At 40.7% G+C, this 20364-nt stretch overlaps 1 protein-coding gene across 2 annotated transcripts in view; it reads right to left on the reverse strand.

Annotated features, from left to right (window-relative positions):
* CTNNA2 (catenin alpha 2) overlaps positions 1-20364 on the reverse strand; it is an 826679-nt gene that overhangs the window by 48434 nt on the left and 757881 nt on the right. For both annotated transcript variants that reach the window (XM_075066660.1, XM_075066659.1), the window contains exons 13-16: positions 16578-16729; positions 8537-8650; positions 4033-4214; positions 1415-1520 (exon numbers count right to left, since the gene is read on the reverse strand). In XM_075066660.1, coding sequence (XP_074922761.1) covers positions 1415-1520; positions 4033-4214; positions 8537-8650; positions 16578-16729 — 554 coding nt within the window. The remainder of the gene's footprint in view (positions 1-1414; positions 1521-4032; positions 4215-8536; positions 8651-16577; positions 16730-20364) is intronic.

A 20364-nucleotide genomic window follows, 5' to 3' on the forward strand; every position in this document is an offset into this window, starting at 1 on the left:
TGTCTGTCTGTAATGGAATAATTTTTGAATGCCACAGCTCATCCATTCCAAATTTTCAGGACATTGTCTAGGTATCAGTGGACAGAACTCATTGGTTTTGGTGAAATTTGGAAAACTGGAAGGGGCTAATGGACAACTCACAAAGGCCTCTGCATCCAGTTAGCAGGCACAGCAGTGTCGAACACCTCTGTAATTGTCAATAAAGCAAAGAACTGGTTTCTGGCGGTCAACATAACAATACTTCCCATCTCAGCTTTGCCCATCGGCCCAATACAGTTTAAGAAGTAAACATCCTGAATGACTTATCTCCCAGACAGGCAGAAAAGTAAAGAGAATGGTGTGGGAAGGGGGGCACACACAGAGCCCCTAAAATGTGGGTCCCGGTATGAAGTGAATGGGGGCCATGAGCAATGGGGGCGCACACAGTGCCATGGCATGGCTGAAAAATAGGGGACAATGGTAGCGGGTTGGACATGGAGGACACACAGAACCCCTGCCATATGATGGATTGGGAGGCGCATGGAGCCACTGCCATGTTGGATAAGGGGGGTATAGTGAGGAAAGAGTGAATGAGGAGGAACACTGATTCCTTAGTATTGAAGGAGAACTGGGGACAGTGGAATGAGGGATAGAGACGTGGAGTGAAAACTGAGCTCCTGGAATGTGGCAAAAAGGAGAACGGGGGCACACAGAATCCCTGGCATGTGGAAGGGGTAGGAGTGGGGTTGCATGGGATCCCTGAAATAGAGGGAGTGGGAGGGAGGTGCACAGGGAACTGGGGTGGGGATAGAGAAATGCAAGGAGCCCTGGCACATGCAATGAGGTTGGCCTACTGAAGCAACAAGGAGTGTGACCTTTTAATTGCTTTTAGCCATCAACATTCTATTGCAATCATCATCTGTAGCCAACATTTGTTTGTCCCAGATGAAGACATGGGACGGTTGTACCTTCTGGGGTTTTCTGGGGTTCTTAGACTAGTTTACACATTTCTCATAGTGTGAAAGGTACATGCATCAAACACAGAAGGATGTGCATAATCCCCTTTTAGGTAAGGAAAACAGTGAGGAGGCTGGAGTATCTCAGCTCACCTTGTGTAAGGAAAACAGTGAGGAGGCTGGAGTATCTCAGCTCACCTTGGTGTTTTCAGTTGTGGTAGAAGATGCTATTATTACTTAGGTGGTTTGATTTCTGAACCAGTGAATTAAAGGGCTGCAGTGTCGGCTTCATTCAACTGACAATGACTTACCAAACTGACTGGTGCTGAACAAACAGCCTGTCTTCAGCCACTAGATCACAGCACTAGTAGAGACTTTCTCTAGAGGGTCCTTAAACCACTGGGACAATTTGTACTGTCCATACAAAATGCTACTGATTGACTGATTCATATTATATATTTATTTGTTTGGATCATTACCTGATCAGCTACAGCTCGTGCCAATTTGTCCATTCTAGAGCCTGCTTCTGCAATCTTCTTGGCAGCATTAATGACATCAGATGTATTCTTCAATGGCCCTTTACCTCTGGAAAGAACAATATGGTTATACTACAATCTAATTAAATCATGACACAGTTGCAGTGTCTTAACTCAGTGTATGATTATTTATTTTATGAATGTCTTCCTAATTTACTGCAACTTCACCTTGGACTTAACTACTAATTATACGATAGCTTGATTAAGGAACGGGTCTGCTATATATCCTTTCACATACAAAATGCCTTGCTAGCAGTTTAATTTGATGGTGCCTTCAAGCACATGAACTACGTTTAATAGTACGTGCATTTTTAAGTGCTCGTTAGGAAAATGTCCCTGCAGGAATACAAAACTTTTAAAAAATTCTGTTATTCCCAGACCAGTGCTTAACACCAAGTCTGCCAAGTCTAGTGCAGAAATGTCACATTAGGAAATCTCTTCTCTTAGATTTCTGTCATAAAGCTGCTAAACTACCTGAGGCATAATTCAGTTGTGCTTAAATCCTGCTTGATTTTTTAAAAAAAACTTTACTACTAATCTGTCTCTCTGGATATTTGTAAGACAATGTAAAAGACACAAGTTCTTATAAATAATGATATCATCTCATTCTTTTATAGTGATTTTCACCCGCACATCCCAAAGTGCTTTACGAAGGAGGTCCACATCATTATTCCCATTTTATACATGGTGAAACTGAAGTGCAGAAAGGGAAGTGACTTGCCCTAGGTCACCCAGGAAACCAGAGTCAGAACCAGGAATTGTACACTGGTCCTGAGTCCCAGTCACCTTAACAGTGACCACCTATGCTTTTATGTCACTTATATCAGGAGATCAGCACATCTGGCTGTAACACACTCCAGACATTTGGGAGTTATTCCATTTTAACACCACTGAAGTCACTGCAGGCAAAGGAGATGCAAAGAGTCTGTTTGTTTTTCAGTGGAAGATGTTGAAGGAGGCTTTTTTGAATCTGGTGTAAACAGAGGCACTAAGGTCCACTTAGACTTTTTTACTCCAAACATGACAGTAATTTTACTCTCATTTTCACAGTATTTCTCATCTTTTGATGTTAGAAACATCCAATTACCAAACTTTCAGTTTGAAGATTAAGGTATTAAAATGTATGTAGCGCATTGCAGAGAAACCTTTGTATTCTGCTCCCTTGAAGAAGTTATTAGATCATCACCTCTCCCTCCCGAGAATTGATGGCAAGGCATGGGGAAATTTTCATTCTGCTTCAGGAAAGAGAGGTAAGAGATCCAGACCAAAGAGAGATTTTTTTTATGTCCCTCTCATGAAGGGTATTGGGGGATTTTTCACTCCTTTCCTATGAAAGACGGGCTGGGGGGGCTAGACATATTGTAGGGAGAAGAAAAACTCAGCTCTCTAGAGAAAGATCCCTACATGATTCTTCTGCCTAAGGAAATGATTTTTTCTCTATAGAATGCAGGAAGGAAGAATAAGGCCTCAGTGTGTTTGGGCTTTTTGTTTGCTTGGTTATTTGTTTTTTGCCTTTCAGAAGTGTGGCAAAACATATCCAAATCATGAGCTTTGGAGAGGAGTTTTTTTGTCATTCATTCCCCAAGATAGCAGGGATTGTAGCTCTGCACAGATAACTAACTTTAGGAGGGTGCATTTAATTTCTTGTAAAATGGTCCCTCTGGCCTGATTAACAATGTGGTTGGATATAAACAAAATTGATTTTGTTTAAATGATAATATTAATTAATAGCCTTTTGATGCACTGTAATTAGAACAAAATATTAAAGCAAGGAAAAAAGTCATTGTTATTGACAAGCCCTGATGAAAGTTACTTCTGGATTGAATCAAGGGTTGCTTGTTTAAAGAAATTCAGTCACAAGAATGAGTTCATTGAATTTTTTGCCATTACTCTTGATTGACACTCATTGCAATTAAATGTTGAAAGTTCAGCAAGTCTTGTGCATTTTGACTCTTGCTAGACAAAAGGTCATTTGAGGGCCTATCACGTCACACATTATCCTTGCTGCACTACTTCTGTTGAAATTAAAGATGCATAAATAACTAATAAAAAACATACACATTTAATCTTATATGGTACACTGTTGAAAATGACCAGGTGAAAGGAACTATTTGGGCATGTCAGTAAGTTGGCTTTCTGTCTCCCCGTCCCCAAACCAACAAGTCACTAAAGAGTCTCAAATATAAAACTATTTGTTTGATGTTCTGGCTCGATGGTAGGAAGTAAAGCACCTCTGTGACTGATTTCACTAGGCCTACTCATGTGATTAAAGCTAAGCATGTGGCTTAGCGCTTTGCGGAATCAGGATGGAATTGCTCTTGTGCTTAGTGCTTTGCTGAATCAGTGTCTTAATGTTGAACAGTGTTTAAACAATATTGAAGATCTCCTTCGTGTTAAAAGGCAAATACACAGGGCAGTGATTACAGAACCAGCAATATCAGAATTGCTATAGACGCATTACCTAAACATAGTAAATACACTCAATGTTCCTTAAACGCCATAATAAAGAAACGATGCAGGATTCCAGAGGAAGCACTCACTACAAATTATGTTGTGCTTACCTAGTAAAGTCTGTCATTTCCATCATAATCATGCACATCTGCTTTGCCAACACAATGATGTCATTACCACTGTCATCCCATTTGGCCACCTCAGCATCCAATTTGCTCTTTTCTTGGTGGAATATCTCTACCTGCTCCGCAATCTTAGCCTTCTCCTCCTGGGGCAGTTGAGCCATGATAGCCTGGATAAAATGTACAGTAGTTGCCCATGAAAAAAGGAAGCTAGAAACCATTTTAGTTTCTAAGGGTCTAATCTGGCAAGGTGCTGAGCACTCACAACTTCCAGTATCCTCAGAGGGAGTTGAGGGTGCTAAATCCGTCACACAGCTGGCACTCAGTACATTTTAGGATAGGATTTTAATTCTGAAAGCTGTAAAGCCAAATGGTACAGATAGTTTCTTCAGAAAAGAATCACTGCTATAATTTCCACAGTGAACAAAAAAAAAGAAAAAACTCACAGGGACTCCATACAGAATAGCAGAAAGCAATCAAAGCTTACAATGTATAGTGCCAGACCCTCACCTGGTGTAAATCAACATAGCTCTACTCACTTCAATAGGATTACACTGATTTATGCGAGCACAGGATGTGACCCTGGCTACAGTGAAATCTGACATAAATGAGTCCAGTTGTCTTAAGTGGACCAGATTGTTTAATATAAATTATAGCATAACCACATGACAAGCAAAATTTAACTAGAAACCTCACAGGTGTGCTTCAGAATGGTCTCTTAAAACAGGGGTTGCCTATTAGAGTTGGTCTTTAGTACTGATTTCACTGTCAGAGCATTCACACTATTAAACATTTTTAAATTCAAGTCTATACATTTAATAAAATGGTCCAAATTTTATTTTCACTGTATCAGCTATTTCAAGAGTAACTACAGCATATTCTTGTAAAACAAGAGACTTTTATAGTCCTTATAAAATCTTTGCAAGTTTAAAGACTGTACATCTATGACATTGTAGACTGAAGAGAGTGGGCAGAAGCCACTACAATCCAACTAAAAGACAGGATTTTTTACTTATATCTGAAACTTTAGACAGACCAAAAATGAAGGAAATACACACTACGAGGCAGCCCCGTAGTTTGGCTAAGCTTCAAACACCTTCACCTCTCTCATATCTCACTGTCAGTCAGAAGCATCCTGGCTTTCTACTTAATTTGAGGTTGAAATAAGCCATGACATGCAAGGGAATATGTTTAAAATGAACTGAATGAACATACTTTTCGATAATATTTAGTGGTTTAATTGGTTCTTGGATGATATGCAAAATGGCACTAAATAGGTTGATTCTAATTTGCCTTGACTATCAACAAAGGAAAAGGAAAATTACCAAAAAATAGCAAAATTATGAAAGTTACTTTTGAAGATCAAATGGATACTTCTAACAATGATTCTCAAGATGAGATACTATTTGGCTTCAGGGTTCTGAAGACCACATTATGCATTTAATGGGGTGTGACACATTTAAGTGTCATTACATTTTTTCTTGTTTATGTCACTTTCAGTCAGCTGAAGTCTTTCTCTACATGTTCTTAAAATGCTCTTGGCTTTTTAAAAATTCATAATTGACCTTTTCCAAAACTGGAATTAAAAAAGGTTATCTATAAACAGTAGATCAGAAAATGAGAAATTTGCAAGTTTATCAAATTAAAATTCAACACAAGAGTTTTAATTAGGCCTTATCAATGTAACTCAGCAGTTTCAAATGTTAACACATTAGTCTTTCCACAGAGAAATGCAGTGTAAGTTAAACTCTCTCTTCTCCCCCACCCCCAACACTCTAGAACTGATGAATTCATTGTAACTAATGGGATGTGAAAATAAAGTTCGGTATGATCAGAAAGCTAAGGCGGCCAATCTTTATTACTTGTGTTTGGTTCCTGTCTTTGTGGACAGTGTAACCCGAGCTTCTCAGTGCTGGTCCAGTATGTCTTAATGACTCTGTTTTAGCTGCTGATGCATTTCTAAGGAGCCAGAAGCAAATGCAGCTTGTATATTCAAGTTTTATCTCCCATCAAGGACTGACAGCAAGCCTTTCCACTGGAATGCTAATTGCGTTTACAAAGTAGGGATATTATACAAATCTACTATAGCCTCTAACTAAAAACCTAGCTTTTCTCCAATAAGGAGTCCTGTATGGCATGATCCGCCAAGAGGCTGAGTACAGTGGTGCTGGAACAGGAGGGTCCAAGGGACCATTACCCCATCACTATTATCCTGCCTTAAGGGTGAGTGATTGGGGTGGAGGGGGCAGACAGGAGCGAATGGGGCCTCGGGGAAGAGGCAGAATGGGGGCAGGGTCTCGGGAAGAGGCAGAACGAGGGCAGAGCCTCAGGGGCGCGGGGATGGGGCCCCAGGGAAAGAGGCAGGGTTGGGGACGGGGCCACCATTCAGGCACCAGTGGACCCCCACATCTCAGGAGCCTCCAAAGCTTCTCGCTGAGTAGCTTCAGCTCAAGGGGTCACTCAACACAGTGGCTTTTGCGGCTTATTACATTGATCGTGATCATCTCATTTTCACCCTGTCCTCCTTCTGATGCTGCTGTATCCACCCACTGGTTCTTGTCTTATACTTAGACTGTAAGCCCTTTGGGGCAGTGACTGTCTGTTATAGTTTTGTCCAGCACCTACCACAATTGACAACAACAATAATAGCCATAACAGGATTTGAGATTATGGCTGCTAGCTGGATTAGGCCCTTAATAAGGATGCTGTGACTGTCCCTATTTCTCTTCATCTAAATCTATTTTTTTTTTAATTCTAATTGTAATTACTGAAAGAGCAGCATAATCCCACTGCCCCAGGTTTAGCCATGAAAGAAATAAAGACAGAATCTGAATCAACTAATGAGCACCAGGAAACTTTTTACACTTTAGCTTATTTCAGCACTCGGCCTTCCTGCATGTATTAAACATTACGTCACACTCTTTAAACCATAAAAACCTCTCCGATATATCTGCCATGGTTCCTGGGAAGGCTGCCTCTTCTCAGACCCTTTTCCGGTGCTCCCCTTTCAAGTGACGGGCCTGTTCCTCTACTTCTCCTTGGAGGGGACCTTGTGATCTGATCACTCTTTGACAGGGTCTCTGGGATCCAATCTTCCTGGTTATCAATCACAATACCTAGCAGGCCTAACAGATTTGGCACCTGCAAATGTTTCCCCCCAGGACCTGGTGGTCGGCAATAGCATGTGGTTCCACGGAAGCAATATATTTTTTTAGAAGTAAGATTTATTTGCCAAAAGGTTCACAGCACTGAGACATGGATATAAACCAACAAAGAGCTCTGTGTGCGCACTATTTTACCTACCTTTGGCATTCCCTTCAAGGTAGACATGACATAACCTCAGTGCCTCTGTTCTGTTGGAGACCAAGTTACAGCCTGTTTGCTGCAGACCCTGCTCTTCCTTCAGTCTATGTCAGCCTGTAGCAGCTGAGAGCTTCCCCCTTCCTTTCCACATCTTTTGCCCTCCAGATTCTAAGCCTTGGGAAACAGCTAAGCAGGGTTGGGACCTATAAGTTGCTGTAGTTAACCCGGCTATGGTGTTCTCGTGTTTTCTGGAATGCTCCCCATCCAAGCTATTGTGTTCACAGTTTGGTTCCCCTAAGAGCTCTCTTTTTATCCGTCTGAAGAGTAACCCACCGACCATCAGCAAATATATAGAGGCATGCACACTAGTAATAAAAATAAAACAGATATTTTCCAGTTCTCTACAATCTCTCTCCATTGCTTCTGTACTAGGTTAAAAAAAGGGAGGATTTTAAACTCTTTCCAGTCAAATACATGTTCATGTGGTGTGTTAACAACACAGTATTCACTTGATTTCTTATCTAAACTGAGCAGCCTACTTAGCAAAAGGTAAACATTAATCAGAGGATGGAATAATCCTGAGGGTCAACCAACTTCATTTCTCCAGCATCTCTGACCCCTGAAGCACTTGTCCGCTTCATTTGCAATCGCCATGGATAAGCTAAGATCACAAATCACAACGTCTTCAGTTTATCATGATATAATTACTCTGGTAAAATTACATTGACTCAGTAACAAATGTCTTCAATTACAATTACATTACAGAGACTAGTCAGCACCTTAAACAGCTTTCCTAGACATGTCAGCACACTGAGAAACAAGACAAATGTAAGGTATCTTCAGATACTGCACATTATGCCCTTAAGGCGTGTTTGTTTGTTTTACATTTCCTGAATACTCTCAGGTACAGTACATTCCAATTGTGCAAGGCCTTTTGCTATAGTTCTAGCTTGAGCAAATAACTGATACAAGACATCACATAACCCTGACAAAATCATATAATACACTTGGTACAAATGTACTGCAAGTGAAAAGACCTAAATAAACATCTATGCCTGAAAACCAAAATTGCCAGCCTCCTCGCTGAAGCGAATCCAAAAATTTTAAATCGTCCAATTAGCTTTCAGAGGCATACTTTTCATTTGGAGCTGTATACAGAGTTGACGGGGTATAGGGATTTTATACTCACCCTTGCACTCTGCCCAGCAATAAGCTGGTCATCCTCAGTCTGAACACTCGTTCGGCTGCGAACATCATAATCTTCTTGTTCAAAGTCTGAATCATCCTCTAACTCTTCAGGGGTCTAGAAAAAGAGAGAGAAATAGAGAGGAGGAGGAGGGAGTGATGATGGGTTTACAAAAGATACAGACAAATTCCAGTGTACAGTAAGTTCTTATTTCATCGACTACCTGCCCAGGAAACGCTGTTTCTTTTTTTCTTTTAAATTAACGTGGCTGCCCAGGCAGTCAGGACCCGAAATTGAATTGTCTTCAGAATTAAGTTGTTCCAACTCTGGCTTCTTTCACCAATGACATTCATCATCGCCTTGCTGTGATTTCTCTTAACTCAGTTAACATGATGAATGCAGTCTCATGAACGCATATCTTTTGGATGTATTCACTGCTGAAATGCAATATTTCAAAATAATGCTAGTTGGTCTATAAGGGGAGACTAATACTATTAGAGTGCCAGAACACCCTGCATAATCTTCAAGAGAGAAAGTAAGTATGCAACTGATTGGTAGAAAAAGAGAAGTCCTCAAAGCAAATGCAGGGCTGCCCCTCAAAGGAAATGTAGATGATCTGGTCAATTATTTTTAAAGCAGGTATAACGTTTTGAAACATATCATCTTGGTGGTGATGGAAACTAAACACTCTGCATAGTCCCAGGCCTTTGTAACTTACTTCTTCCCCAGGCCCATTGAGTGGAAGATTGTTAGCTTTCATGGCATGCTGTGAGATACACCTTTTCTCCCTTGCCCAAGAGAACTGGGTGTTGGACAGGGCTGGGCAGTGGTGGTGTGAGCTCTGTTGGGGGTCGCGTGGGGGAAACCAGTTAGTTTTTGTTCTATTTATGTTGTCACTAGGTTGTTTGATCTAGTGGGTATATTTATTTATTAGTGCAGTTTTACAATTGTTTTGCACTGGATGGGTGCTCTTGTATTATAGTTTGGAGGGGAACACAATGATTAAATAAAAATGTCAATACATTATTAATATTTTAACAATATCAATATGTAACAATATATTGGATAATATTGAACAGTTAAGAATATTGTTAGGAGCTACCCTATCCAAATAAATAATCATAATAACAATATAGAACAATACAGAACAGAGAAATCACAGCTGAAATCTTCCCCTCACTGTCCTATAAATGTGGCCCATCTTTAGAGCCCTGCATGGATATAAAACTTGTATCCATGAGGCACAAACATGATCTGCTGATGTAAAGTGGATATCTGCAGATTTCCTGGGCTCTAGATATAGAATATGGATCCGCATCCATCCGCTATCCGGAAACATATAAAGCGGATATCTGCAGATCTGCAGGGCTCTACTCATCTTTTAACCTGTAGGTACCACCTCTATGGTAGAAAGTGTCCACATTAATATATTCAATGCTTGGGGGCCTTGTTGCAACTGCCAGCAGAGGTGCTAATCATTGTCAGTTAAGAATATAAGAACGGCCATACTGAGTCAGAACAAAGGTCCATCTAGCCCAGTCTCCTGTCTTCTGACAGTGGCTTATGCCAGGTGCCCCGGAAGGAATGAACAGAACAGGTAATTATCAAGTGATCCATCCCCTGGTGCCCATTTCCAGCTTCTGGCAAACAGGCTAGGGACACCATCCCTGCCCATCCCGGCTAATAGTCATTGGTGGACCTTTCGTCCATGAACTTATCTAGTTCTTTTTTGAACCCTGTTATAGTCTTGGCCTTCACAACACCCTCTGGCAAGGACTTGCACAGGTTGATTGTGATTGTGCTTCCTATATGGTTATGTGCACATGACAAGAAGAGGGAAACTGGGCCATCTTCACTTGACTTATAGAGTGTGAATTAAATATGGGTTTTGACATTGAGCTCTGAAGGAAGAAATAACAAAATATGACAATGTGGAAATGAAACTTTGGCAGAATCACTAAAGGGATGCAGGTACAATTAGTGCATGTAACAGGTTAGACAGAAGATAAAGTGGACTTGAAAAATGTAAATTCTTTTCTTTTCTACTACTGGGGAAATTGTTGACTGCTATCCATCATTATAACATCTCGCTGTATGGTTCTGTTAATATCTCCATTATATGTGCTACAGTCATCTCTCATCTGCCTGACACCTAGACCATGACATTAAAATCTGCCCTCAATAAGGGACAGTGTGTAGCAGAGCCAGTCCAGGAGCAAACCAGAGAAGGACTTCTATCTCAGAGTCCAGCTCTTCATCAGCTCAACCCTTGCTCTAAGTGCTTTTTCATGAATCAATTTATTTCACATGCACCATGCACTCAGCTAGCTATTGTAGCTGTCAAAAAGAGGGGGGAGCCAGAGCTCTTCCTCATTCCTGCTCCTCTTAGCTCCCACTACTCCCAGTTGCTCACAGGTGGACAATACTGGGCAAGTAGTCTCTGCTCTATCACCCACAGCCAAAGTTGCAATCTGAGCAGGGTAGTAAGGGGGTCTTGTAACTACCCTATGATGCCAAGAAAGGGCTGTGATAATCTAGCCTGGGAGAGAACAGCCTGGGAGAACAATCAAAACAATGTGGACAAATGACATCAATTTAGGGCACAGGAGGAAGTCTGTGAAAGAGGTAAGGAAGCTTGGCATTTAAGTGGCTTAGGCCTAAGAAAGCATTCTGAAAGAAAACACAGCCGTTTCTTTAATATTGATATTTGCTGTCTTACAAACCACTCAAGTACTCAAAAGAGGGGAAAACATCTAATTTGGTTTAGGTGTTGGGCTTAAAAAAAAACAACCCTCCTCCCACCCCAAAAAAAGAACCCTAGCCATGCAAAACAAGGGATACTTTAATAGAGGTATTTTTGTGTAACAATATTCTACAGTGGTTATATGGAACCTAAATATCTCCTCCATACACATCCATCCCTTTTCTGTTAAGGGTTTTCAACTCTGGAGGATTAAATGTCCTCATTTTCTTCCAAAGCTGATTCTTTTCTGCATTAAGATCAATAGTAGCGATCAGCTAGTTTTAGGCCCACATCTGAAATTTGCCTACACATTTTTGCATGTGCCCAACTTCACACCCACCACGTCAGGTATGCACAAAAGGATGAATGCACTTTTGAAAACTGGGGCCTAAAACTGACTCATTGGCTGACTCTTTAGGTCGTAATTTACTATTGCAATATTGCTTTCCCACAGCCTGATCTGTTAGGTATACCTCTGAACAGGGCCAGCTCCAGGCACCAGCTCAGCAAGCAGGTGTTTGGGGCGGCCAACGGAGAGGGGTGGCACATCCCTCACTCCCTCTGGGAGCGAAGGACCAGCTGTCGAATTGCTGCCGAAGACTGGAGCAGCGGTGGTAGATCTGATCACGACTGCGGCTTTTTTGGGGGTGGGGGGGGGCGGGGTTGGTGCTTGGGGTGGCAAAACCCTGGAGCCAGCCCTGCCTCTGAATGCTAACTCTCTCTTCAGTTTGCATGGAGACAAGGCACAGGGACACAAACCACACTATTATATAACACGTACTTTGACTTGTAAAGTACAATCCTTACATAGGGTCTTACAAAAAGTATCATGGGGTCTTTAATGTCTGTGCACAGCAGACAGGATCTTGTTTTTAAAATTTAATCTCCAAGGCTCACAACAGTGTCTGGAATGTAATTAATGTACTTTGGAAGAATGAAGGACTGATTAAATCCTGTAAGGATTTGAACCTGTTGCTATAGTAACATTGACAGACCCCAGTTGACAGCAGGCATGATAGAACCTGAGACCTCTTGAACTTAGTGCATGAGCCTCTACTGCATGAGCTACAAGCCAACTGGCTCTTAGCTAAGGCAGTAGAACAGACTCATTTTATCTCTCTCTAAGTGGTCTCTGAGTGGCCTTATCTAAATGCAACTAGATTGGACAGAGCCCCACACCCGGGAGGTATGTGGGTTACACTATAGGCACCAGTAAGACACCCATATTAAGTCCAAGTTGCATCAATTGTTGGAGGCAGGGAAAGCAAGATCGGGCTACATTAGCAAACTGCAATGGAAGCAAAATAAACTTCAGCAATATGAATTTGTTCTACCTTCCATGTGGCCCCACCCAGGACCAGCGCCAGGGGTTCTGGCGCCCTAGGCGCCGGGCCATTTCGCCACCGCGCACGCGGGTCTCGCGCTCTGGTGGACCTGCCGCAGGCATTCCTGCGGAGGGTCCGCTGGTCCACGGTTCTGGTGGAGCTGCCGCAGGCAGAACCGTCCGCAGGCAGGACTGCGGCAACTCCACCTGAGCCGCCTGCCACCCCCCGGAAAAATACGGCTCCCCCCCATAATGCTGGCGCCCTAGGCTACTGCCTAAGTCGCCTAAATGAAAGCACCGGCCCTGGCCCCACCATAAACCAGAGGGAAAAATTGTGCATCCATCAGAAAATAAAAAAAAAGTCTATATGAGCAGGTTTGAAAAGGGTATTTGCTTTTTTATCCTTTAAATATATTTTATAAAGACAAAAGAACCACCCAGCCATAGTTTTATATGAATTTGACAGCTGTAACAAATGCAGTTATTATAACAAATCCAGCACTGCTGTAACTCCAACAAGCTAGTCTAACCCTCCTAACAAGAAAAAAAGAAAGACAAAAAATAAATTACCCTATTCTCCCAGACACCTTCAGAATATTCCTACTCTCCAAAAACTAGGGGGAATACAAACGTCTTGGAGCATTCCTTGGAGGGTCAAATCTGCAGTATTTTGGACGAAGAGGGGACTAGCTCCATAACTGAAAGGCCCTAATAGAGAATGTCCTGCTAGCAGCACTTTTGCTGACTGGAACATTACCTGATACTGGCAGTCTCGCAACAGATCTTTGGCTATTTAGAGTCTTCTAGGTCAAAACCAACACGTTAAATTAAACCTGGAAACCAACAGGTAGCCAATACAGATCACAGAACACTGGTGTAATATGCTTAAAGATACACAGTTTAAAAAGTTGGTGATCAAATTCTGCACCAGCTCCACTTCCAAATAAATTGAGAATGTAGCTGCACAGATGATCATGAAAGATTCACATCTGAAAGCAAAAGACTCAACCTCCTGGCCAGTCAAACATGAAAAAGATGCTGTTGTGGCAGTTGCTAACCATACAATGGGTTTCATTCCCATAACTAAGGAAAACTCATAAGTAGCTATGAAAAAAACCCAATGTGTAACAGGATCCCTAGACAGTGATAGATGGCTGAATTAAGTTATTTTCTATCTTCATTTTAGCTACTATAATTGTATTCTTACATTTATATTACCACCAGTATTTTTTCAAGCTTGGAAAAAGGATTTTTTTTCTATACCAACTATATTAATATTCCCCAATAGTATGATGGTTCTCTTTTCTCTTCCATAAGGACAATAAAGAAAAAAAATATTTCTTTCCCTTTCTTTAGTTTATTAAAACCAGTAATACAAAGAAAAACTAGTTTAAAATAACTGGATTTATTTCTTCCATGGAATGAGATGACTATCTCAGAAAATTCCATTCTTCTGTGACATGCACATGAACAATTACTGTGAGAATGATAATTTTTTCTGTCAGATGCTCCGACAAGCTTACAAGTCATTTTAATCCTGGGAGAAGGTTTAAAGTACAAATCAGAGGAGTATGTGAGACTAACTTCATCACTGGGTAGAAATACTTCAGAGATTGTTTTTAAAGTAAGCCTTAATAACTGTGCATTTAATTGCAATACAAGGTTATTTCCATGGTCCTGTATCTCTTACTATTATTATTGGATTCTGGATCTCTTGTCATTCATATATAATAGTTTGGAATGTATCTGTTTGGTACCTAAAGGACAGGTAAATTGATAAGAAAATCCTACTATCTCATTGTTGGCAATCTTAGCAGAGGTCAAGACTGATGACTAAAGTATCCTTTTATTCATATAGATTGACTCCTCATGTCATGAACGAAGCAAACCAAGCAAGGCAGTGTGGGAAAACTAGCACTGCCAGTACCCGATATCATTTACAGAAGTCAGTTTCTCCTACCTTGCAGTTGGTTGGATGCGTACGCTAAAGAAAAACTGTTCAGACTGAAAATCACATTTCTGTCTGACATTTTGTACCCACTATCGCTATAAGTAAGACTGCTCCTGCAAAGATGGACCCATGTAAATTTATATCTTTGAGCTGCCCCATTGAACTCGCAAAATAATCCCTCCATCTTTGCTCTGACAAAACAAGTGTGAGTTTTGCCCAACTGAGGAATGTCCATCTGGTTCCATACCTTTGTTAAAAGTTTGGAAGGCAGTGTTCACCCTGACCTCATAAAGTGTCTCTGCAGAATTCACCAGCTCAGATTACATGCAGCACTGAAAAGCAGCAGAATGATACAATGGAAAATGTAAATTGGGATATTTTCACAGAGCTCACAAGGCCTGCATGCTGATCAGCTTTCCAGGCTAGTGGTTAACATGTTAGTAGGGTAATAAAGAAAAAAATAAATATGATGTGAATCCAGAATTAAAAATGGTGTTTTACTGCTACGAAAAAATCTAGCTCCTTCCACTGTAGGAGTGCAGGTGGCCTTGGTAACATATCTGGTATAATCCTGCTGTACAAGAGGAGGAACTGGAAACCAGGAGCTTCTGCAGGGGGTAGCTGAAAGGCCTGATATCTGTGACAGCTTATACAAGGAGAAAGAGGACAGTCAGAGGGGTCTGATCCTGTAACATAAGCATCCGCTAGTTTCCCTCTCATGTGATGGGGTTGCATATGCCTGTTGTTAGGAGGAGGATTGCCTCCGGAAGCCTACATTCCCAGCTATCTGGGTTTAACACTAGGCACTGGAACGGAACCTAAATGCATTGCAGATATAAAGTTAAGCGTCTAAATAGCTTTCGTTGCATTTGTAGCAGATAGTGGCAGATGAATAATAATAATAAAAAAAACCTGACTGCCCCCAATCCTTCCAGGGTTTTCATCAGCGCCATGTTACAATCACAGCCACCAAGCATGGTTACCAGCTTGCTGAAAGCTGCTCAAAGTGAGGGCTGTTGTTTCAACACTGCCAGTTGGTTAAATAGGGAATTTTTTATTTTGCTGTGTTTCAGATTCTGCGCAGCGTTTTCACTGCTGCTGTGTTTGCATGGCTTTCAGTGGGCCTGAGGCCTGATCCTGACAGGTCCTATGAAGTCACACATCCCATTGTTTACAAACAGGAGCTCAGTTATTCTTAGGGTCAGGCTCTTTATGATGTGGCTGCGGTGACACCAAAGAAGTAGGCAGACCTAGTCTCTGAATTAGTATGTTGCTCAGTTTATTATAAAAAGGATGCCTAATCAAATTGATTGTCTAGTCAACATTCAAATGGCACTTTCTTTACCTGCATAAACATTTTAAACCATCCTTTTGGAAGTTCTGTGGAGCAGCAAGGCATTTTATTTTCTCATTTAGTTATTAACAATACCTATCTCATTCACCTAGATGCATGCAGAGATTAACAATAAAATATTCCATGCAAACAATTAAGTTCTTAACAAAACAATTGCACTAACACTGAAATAATTCTATTGTACTAGGTCTTGCGTCTACAGAGAAATGTGATCAAATCCTACCCTGGATAATTAACAAAAATATCTTTGGTGCATCTTTTCCTATTTCCTTGGAAACACAGAGCTACATAAACTAAAACCTATGCAACATCAGATATCAAACTCTGTTCTAATGAGGCCATAGACTGGAAGAATAGGGTGCAATATGTTACAATTCAGGTGCACAGACAGCTATTTATGAAACTTAGTAGCACAACATAGGGCTGTAGCCTCTGCTACTGCTCCTTAACTTTAACAAACCTCAGACTCATATACAAGTGTTAACATAATCTAATCTCTTTACTAACAAGATCTTTCTGCTGTACAAACATTTATCCTACATTCATTTCCATGTCAAATGATTCTTCTTGATTATAAAACAATGTAGGTGCCAGGCAGCTTTTATATTCCTTTCGTCTTCTATGATACTTTCCTTTAAGCACCAACTTTTATTTCCCAGGTGCCTTACATACCCTTATCATCAGAACAGCTTTCCTGATGTCACGAACTCCATCATAAACCAAGCGGGAGGCATCTATGAATTCATTCTCTTCAAATGGCTGTGGGACATTCGCACTCAAAGCTTCAATGGCAACCTCAACTTGTTCAGCAAAACGTGGCATAACTAGATTAAACAAAATGAAAGGCAGTATGATTACAGACCTTCTCTCATGTTTATTTTCCCCTGCCCTTGGGTATAAATACTTTCCAGCGGGCACGGAACATGCTGCTGTCATAGTTTCAAGACACTGAAAGAAAGGTTCCCAGACTGGATTTTTGCTGACTTAGAGGAGTGCAAGGCTTTCTGTCACATTTTTGTGAGAGAAAGAAAACAATGTAGTTACCTGTAATTATATGACAATGAATTAACAACTCTTTAGCAAAGAATGACTCACTGTCATTTTAAAGTCTCTAACTAATTTCGTATGTCAGTTAAGTATATCCAAAAGTATGCCTAGAAATTTACAACTTGGAATTTATGCTAATACAATGTTATTCATACAAAATGACCAAAATGTGATTTCGCTATTACTCCTATTAATTCATATTAGTTAACAAACCATAGCGTAACTCACAATGAATAAAAAGTCCCCCCCCAAAAAACATTCTTAGACTGCAAAAATGTGGTGAATGATATTTCTGAAGGTATGTAAGAGAGCACCCTGGTTCTTCATTATAGTAATATTTACATGATGAAAGATATCAGCGGCTGTAAGTTAACAATCCCTTCCAGGTATTAATGACTGGGGTATATGTATGCTCTAAGAATACACACACAATGAACATATTCATTATTTATTTATTTTAGTAGTTTATAGGCATTTTTATAGTTTTTGTTACAGGCATAACTGTAAAAATCTTAGGATGCTTCCCCGCTAGTGTTGCCAATTTTGATTGGGCGTATTCTTGGAGGTTTCAACACATGACAAAAGCTTTAATTAAAAGATTAATTTTTAATTCCTGAGGACTCCAGGAAAATCCTGGACGGGTATCAACCCTATTTCCTGCAAGCACTTACCATGGAGCAAAAGACTGTCACAAACAGTCCCTTGAATTCACAGTCATTGAGTTCTATGCAGAGTAGCAAATGTTCCCAGAACCAGGGCTGCCCGGAGGGCGGAGCAATTTGCCCCAAGCCCCGCAGGGGCCCCCATGAGAGTTTTAAGTGGGTCTTCAGCAGCAGGTCCTTCAGTGCTGCTGAACACACCCGGACCGAGTGAAGGTCCTGCTGCCGAAGACCCGGAGCTTCTTCCGCTCTGGGTCTTCAGCGGCAATTCAGCGGCGGGGGCTCCTTCTGCTCCAGGTCTTTGGTGGCAGTTTGGCAGCAGGTCCTTCACTCACTCTGGGACATGCTGCCGAAATGCCCTGAAGACCTGGAGCGGAAGGACCCCCGCCACCAAAGACCCCAGGCCCTCTGAATCCTCTGGGCAGCTCAGATCAATTCTTTTTTCAGCTCAGGCCAAATTCTACATACATTTAAGTACATGAGTAATCCTGTTGACTTCAGTCAGACTATTCAGATGTTTAAAGTTAAGCACATACATAAATGTTTGTAATATTGGGGCCAAAAATAATATATAACAAATATAAGCAATGCATGATCTGATCAGTTCCCATTGATTTAATGGATTGATTTCATGGACCTTGAGGTGAATAGGTTTATAAATATTTGGCCATCTTTACTCACATATAGATAATAATTATTTATTATTTAAACTGTGGTAATATGTAAGAGCTCCAGTCGTTGACCAGGAGCCTGTTGAACCAGGTGCTGTACAATCCAATGACAAAAAGTCAGTTCCTGTTCCGAAGACCTTACAATAACATCTAATCCTTTTCCTGCTATTTTATTCTTTTTCATCCCCTTTATTTCTCACCACAAGCCCATCCTGCAGTCTGTATGCAGGAGAAACTCCCATCAATACTACTGGGAGAAATGATCTCTTATACTTAGAAGAAAAACCGATAGCAACCACAGACTCATCTTTTCCATTTCTGAGCTTTATGCATGATTTAATTTATTCATTCGAATCTGAATTTGGCACGAGAAACTCTTATATTAATTGGTATTCATTAGACACGACTCACTTTAGTGGAACCTGTTAAAAGAATAAATCAACTCAAAATACAGTTTATTCTGCCAAACCCCCAAATATATTTTATGTAAGAGGATAGTGGAGCTTTCTTTAATACATATAAGTTAGGGATGGAAAAGATCTATAAGGTTACCTAATCCAGACAATGTAGGATTCTTCTTCACTATATATCTGAAAGCTTTCTCTGATTCACTTTGAAGTGAATCAAATTAAGAGGCATCTACTGCTTCCTTTAGGAAACTAGTGCACGGCCAAAAATTGCTCATCGATGGGATTTTTCCCCCAACTAATCCCACATGTTTTCTTACTACTTTATTTCTCCATTGCAATTCATCCCCTGGCTTGTAATATATAATGAAATTTATATTTATAGCTGGGTTATATTTATTTATATAGTTTTTTTTCCTTAAAGGTTCACTTGATCCATACACTCTGATGCATGGAAATTAAAAAAGATGAAACTCTGTAATGTGTATTTCCGGCTAGCCTGGTCATAAGAAGAGACTCACTGAAATTGTAGCTTTACATATGTGGATTTCGGAGCATATTGTCTTGGAATATTTGTAAGGGATTATTTACTTGATAAATGATGACTGCTCCTCTGGTATCATGAAAATATGTACTTTAAAACATTTAAAAGGCATCTGCACCTGCTTTGTTCAGCAATGTACATGGTAAGAAGCACTTCTCACTATAGATAAGCTGCATATTGAATTTTTGTTTGAAACTCACATATTTACCCAATATACTGCAACAGAACTCATTATTATGCATTTCTTAGGAATAAATTGTTAAAGTGAGCAATAGCTCTGTGATAGGCCACACAGGAGCTAGACTGTCCTCACAGCAGCATAGGGATCATTGTGTCCACACAAATTCTTCAGCTAGTGGAAGCATGTCACCCACATTAACCCAGTGAAAGTCTCTGTTCCCCCTATGCTGGCTAACCCGTGTGTAGAAGTTTATGGATCTGCTATTATTGTCTCTAAGTTAAGGGACACATTTCCTTAGCTCAAGCAGTAGAGGGCCCCACCTTTAAATTCAGAGATTGTTCTGGGTTCAGGCCTCACAGATGGTCTCTCTCCGGGTGGTAATGCAAATGAGGCAGCAATTGGAGAATTAAGGCTGTTAGCTCACAGGCTTTATAACAGACTCTTAAACATCTAGCCACTAGAGATGGACAAAGAGACATGTTTTGTTATCTTGGGAAGCACCCCTGTGCTCTACCCCTCTAAAAGCAGCAGGGTTTAAAGACCTTTTGGGATGGCATTAGCTAGAAACAGTCCTTGCACAAAATACACAGTTGCGGTTGGCTGCTGTGTGACAAAAGCTACTTATACCCTCTCAAATCATTTCTACTCTGCCACACCTGGCCAAAACTGTCCCTTAATGTCAACTATCACACCCACTTTAATTTGCCTTTTTTTAAATGCAGAAAGTTATTAACTAAATTCAGAATTGATTGCTTGACAAAATGCATTTTTAAATCGATGCTTTAGTTGTGGTTGATGTTGTTGGACAAGCACAAAAAACACAAACAAATAATGTCTTATTTCCCATTCAAGTATCAGAGGGGTAGCCGTGTTAGTCTGGATCTGTAAAAGCAGCAGAGAATCCTGTGGCACCTTATAGACTAACAGACGTTTTGGAGCGTGAGCTTTCG

This window comes from Chelonoidis abingdonii, chromosome 5, assembly GCF_003597395.2.
Source record: "Chelonoidis abingdonii isolate Lonesome George chromosome 5, CheloAbing_2.0, whole genome shotgun sequence".
NCBI classification, from domain to species: domain Eukaryota; kingdom Metazoa; phylum Chordata; order Testudines; family Testudinidae; genus Chelonoidis; species Chelonoidis abingdonii.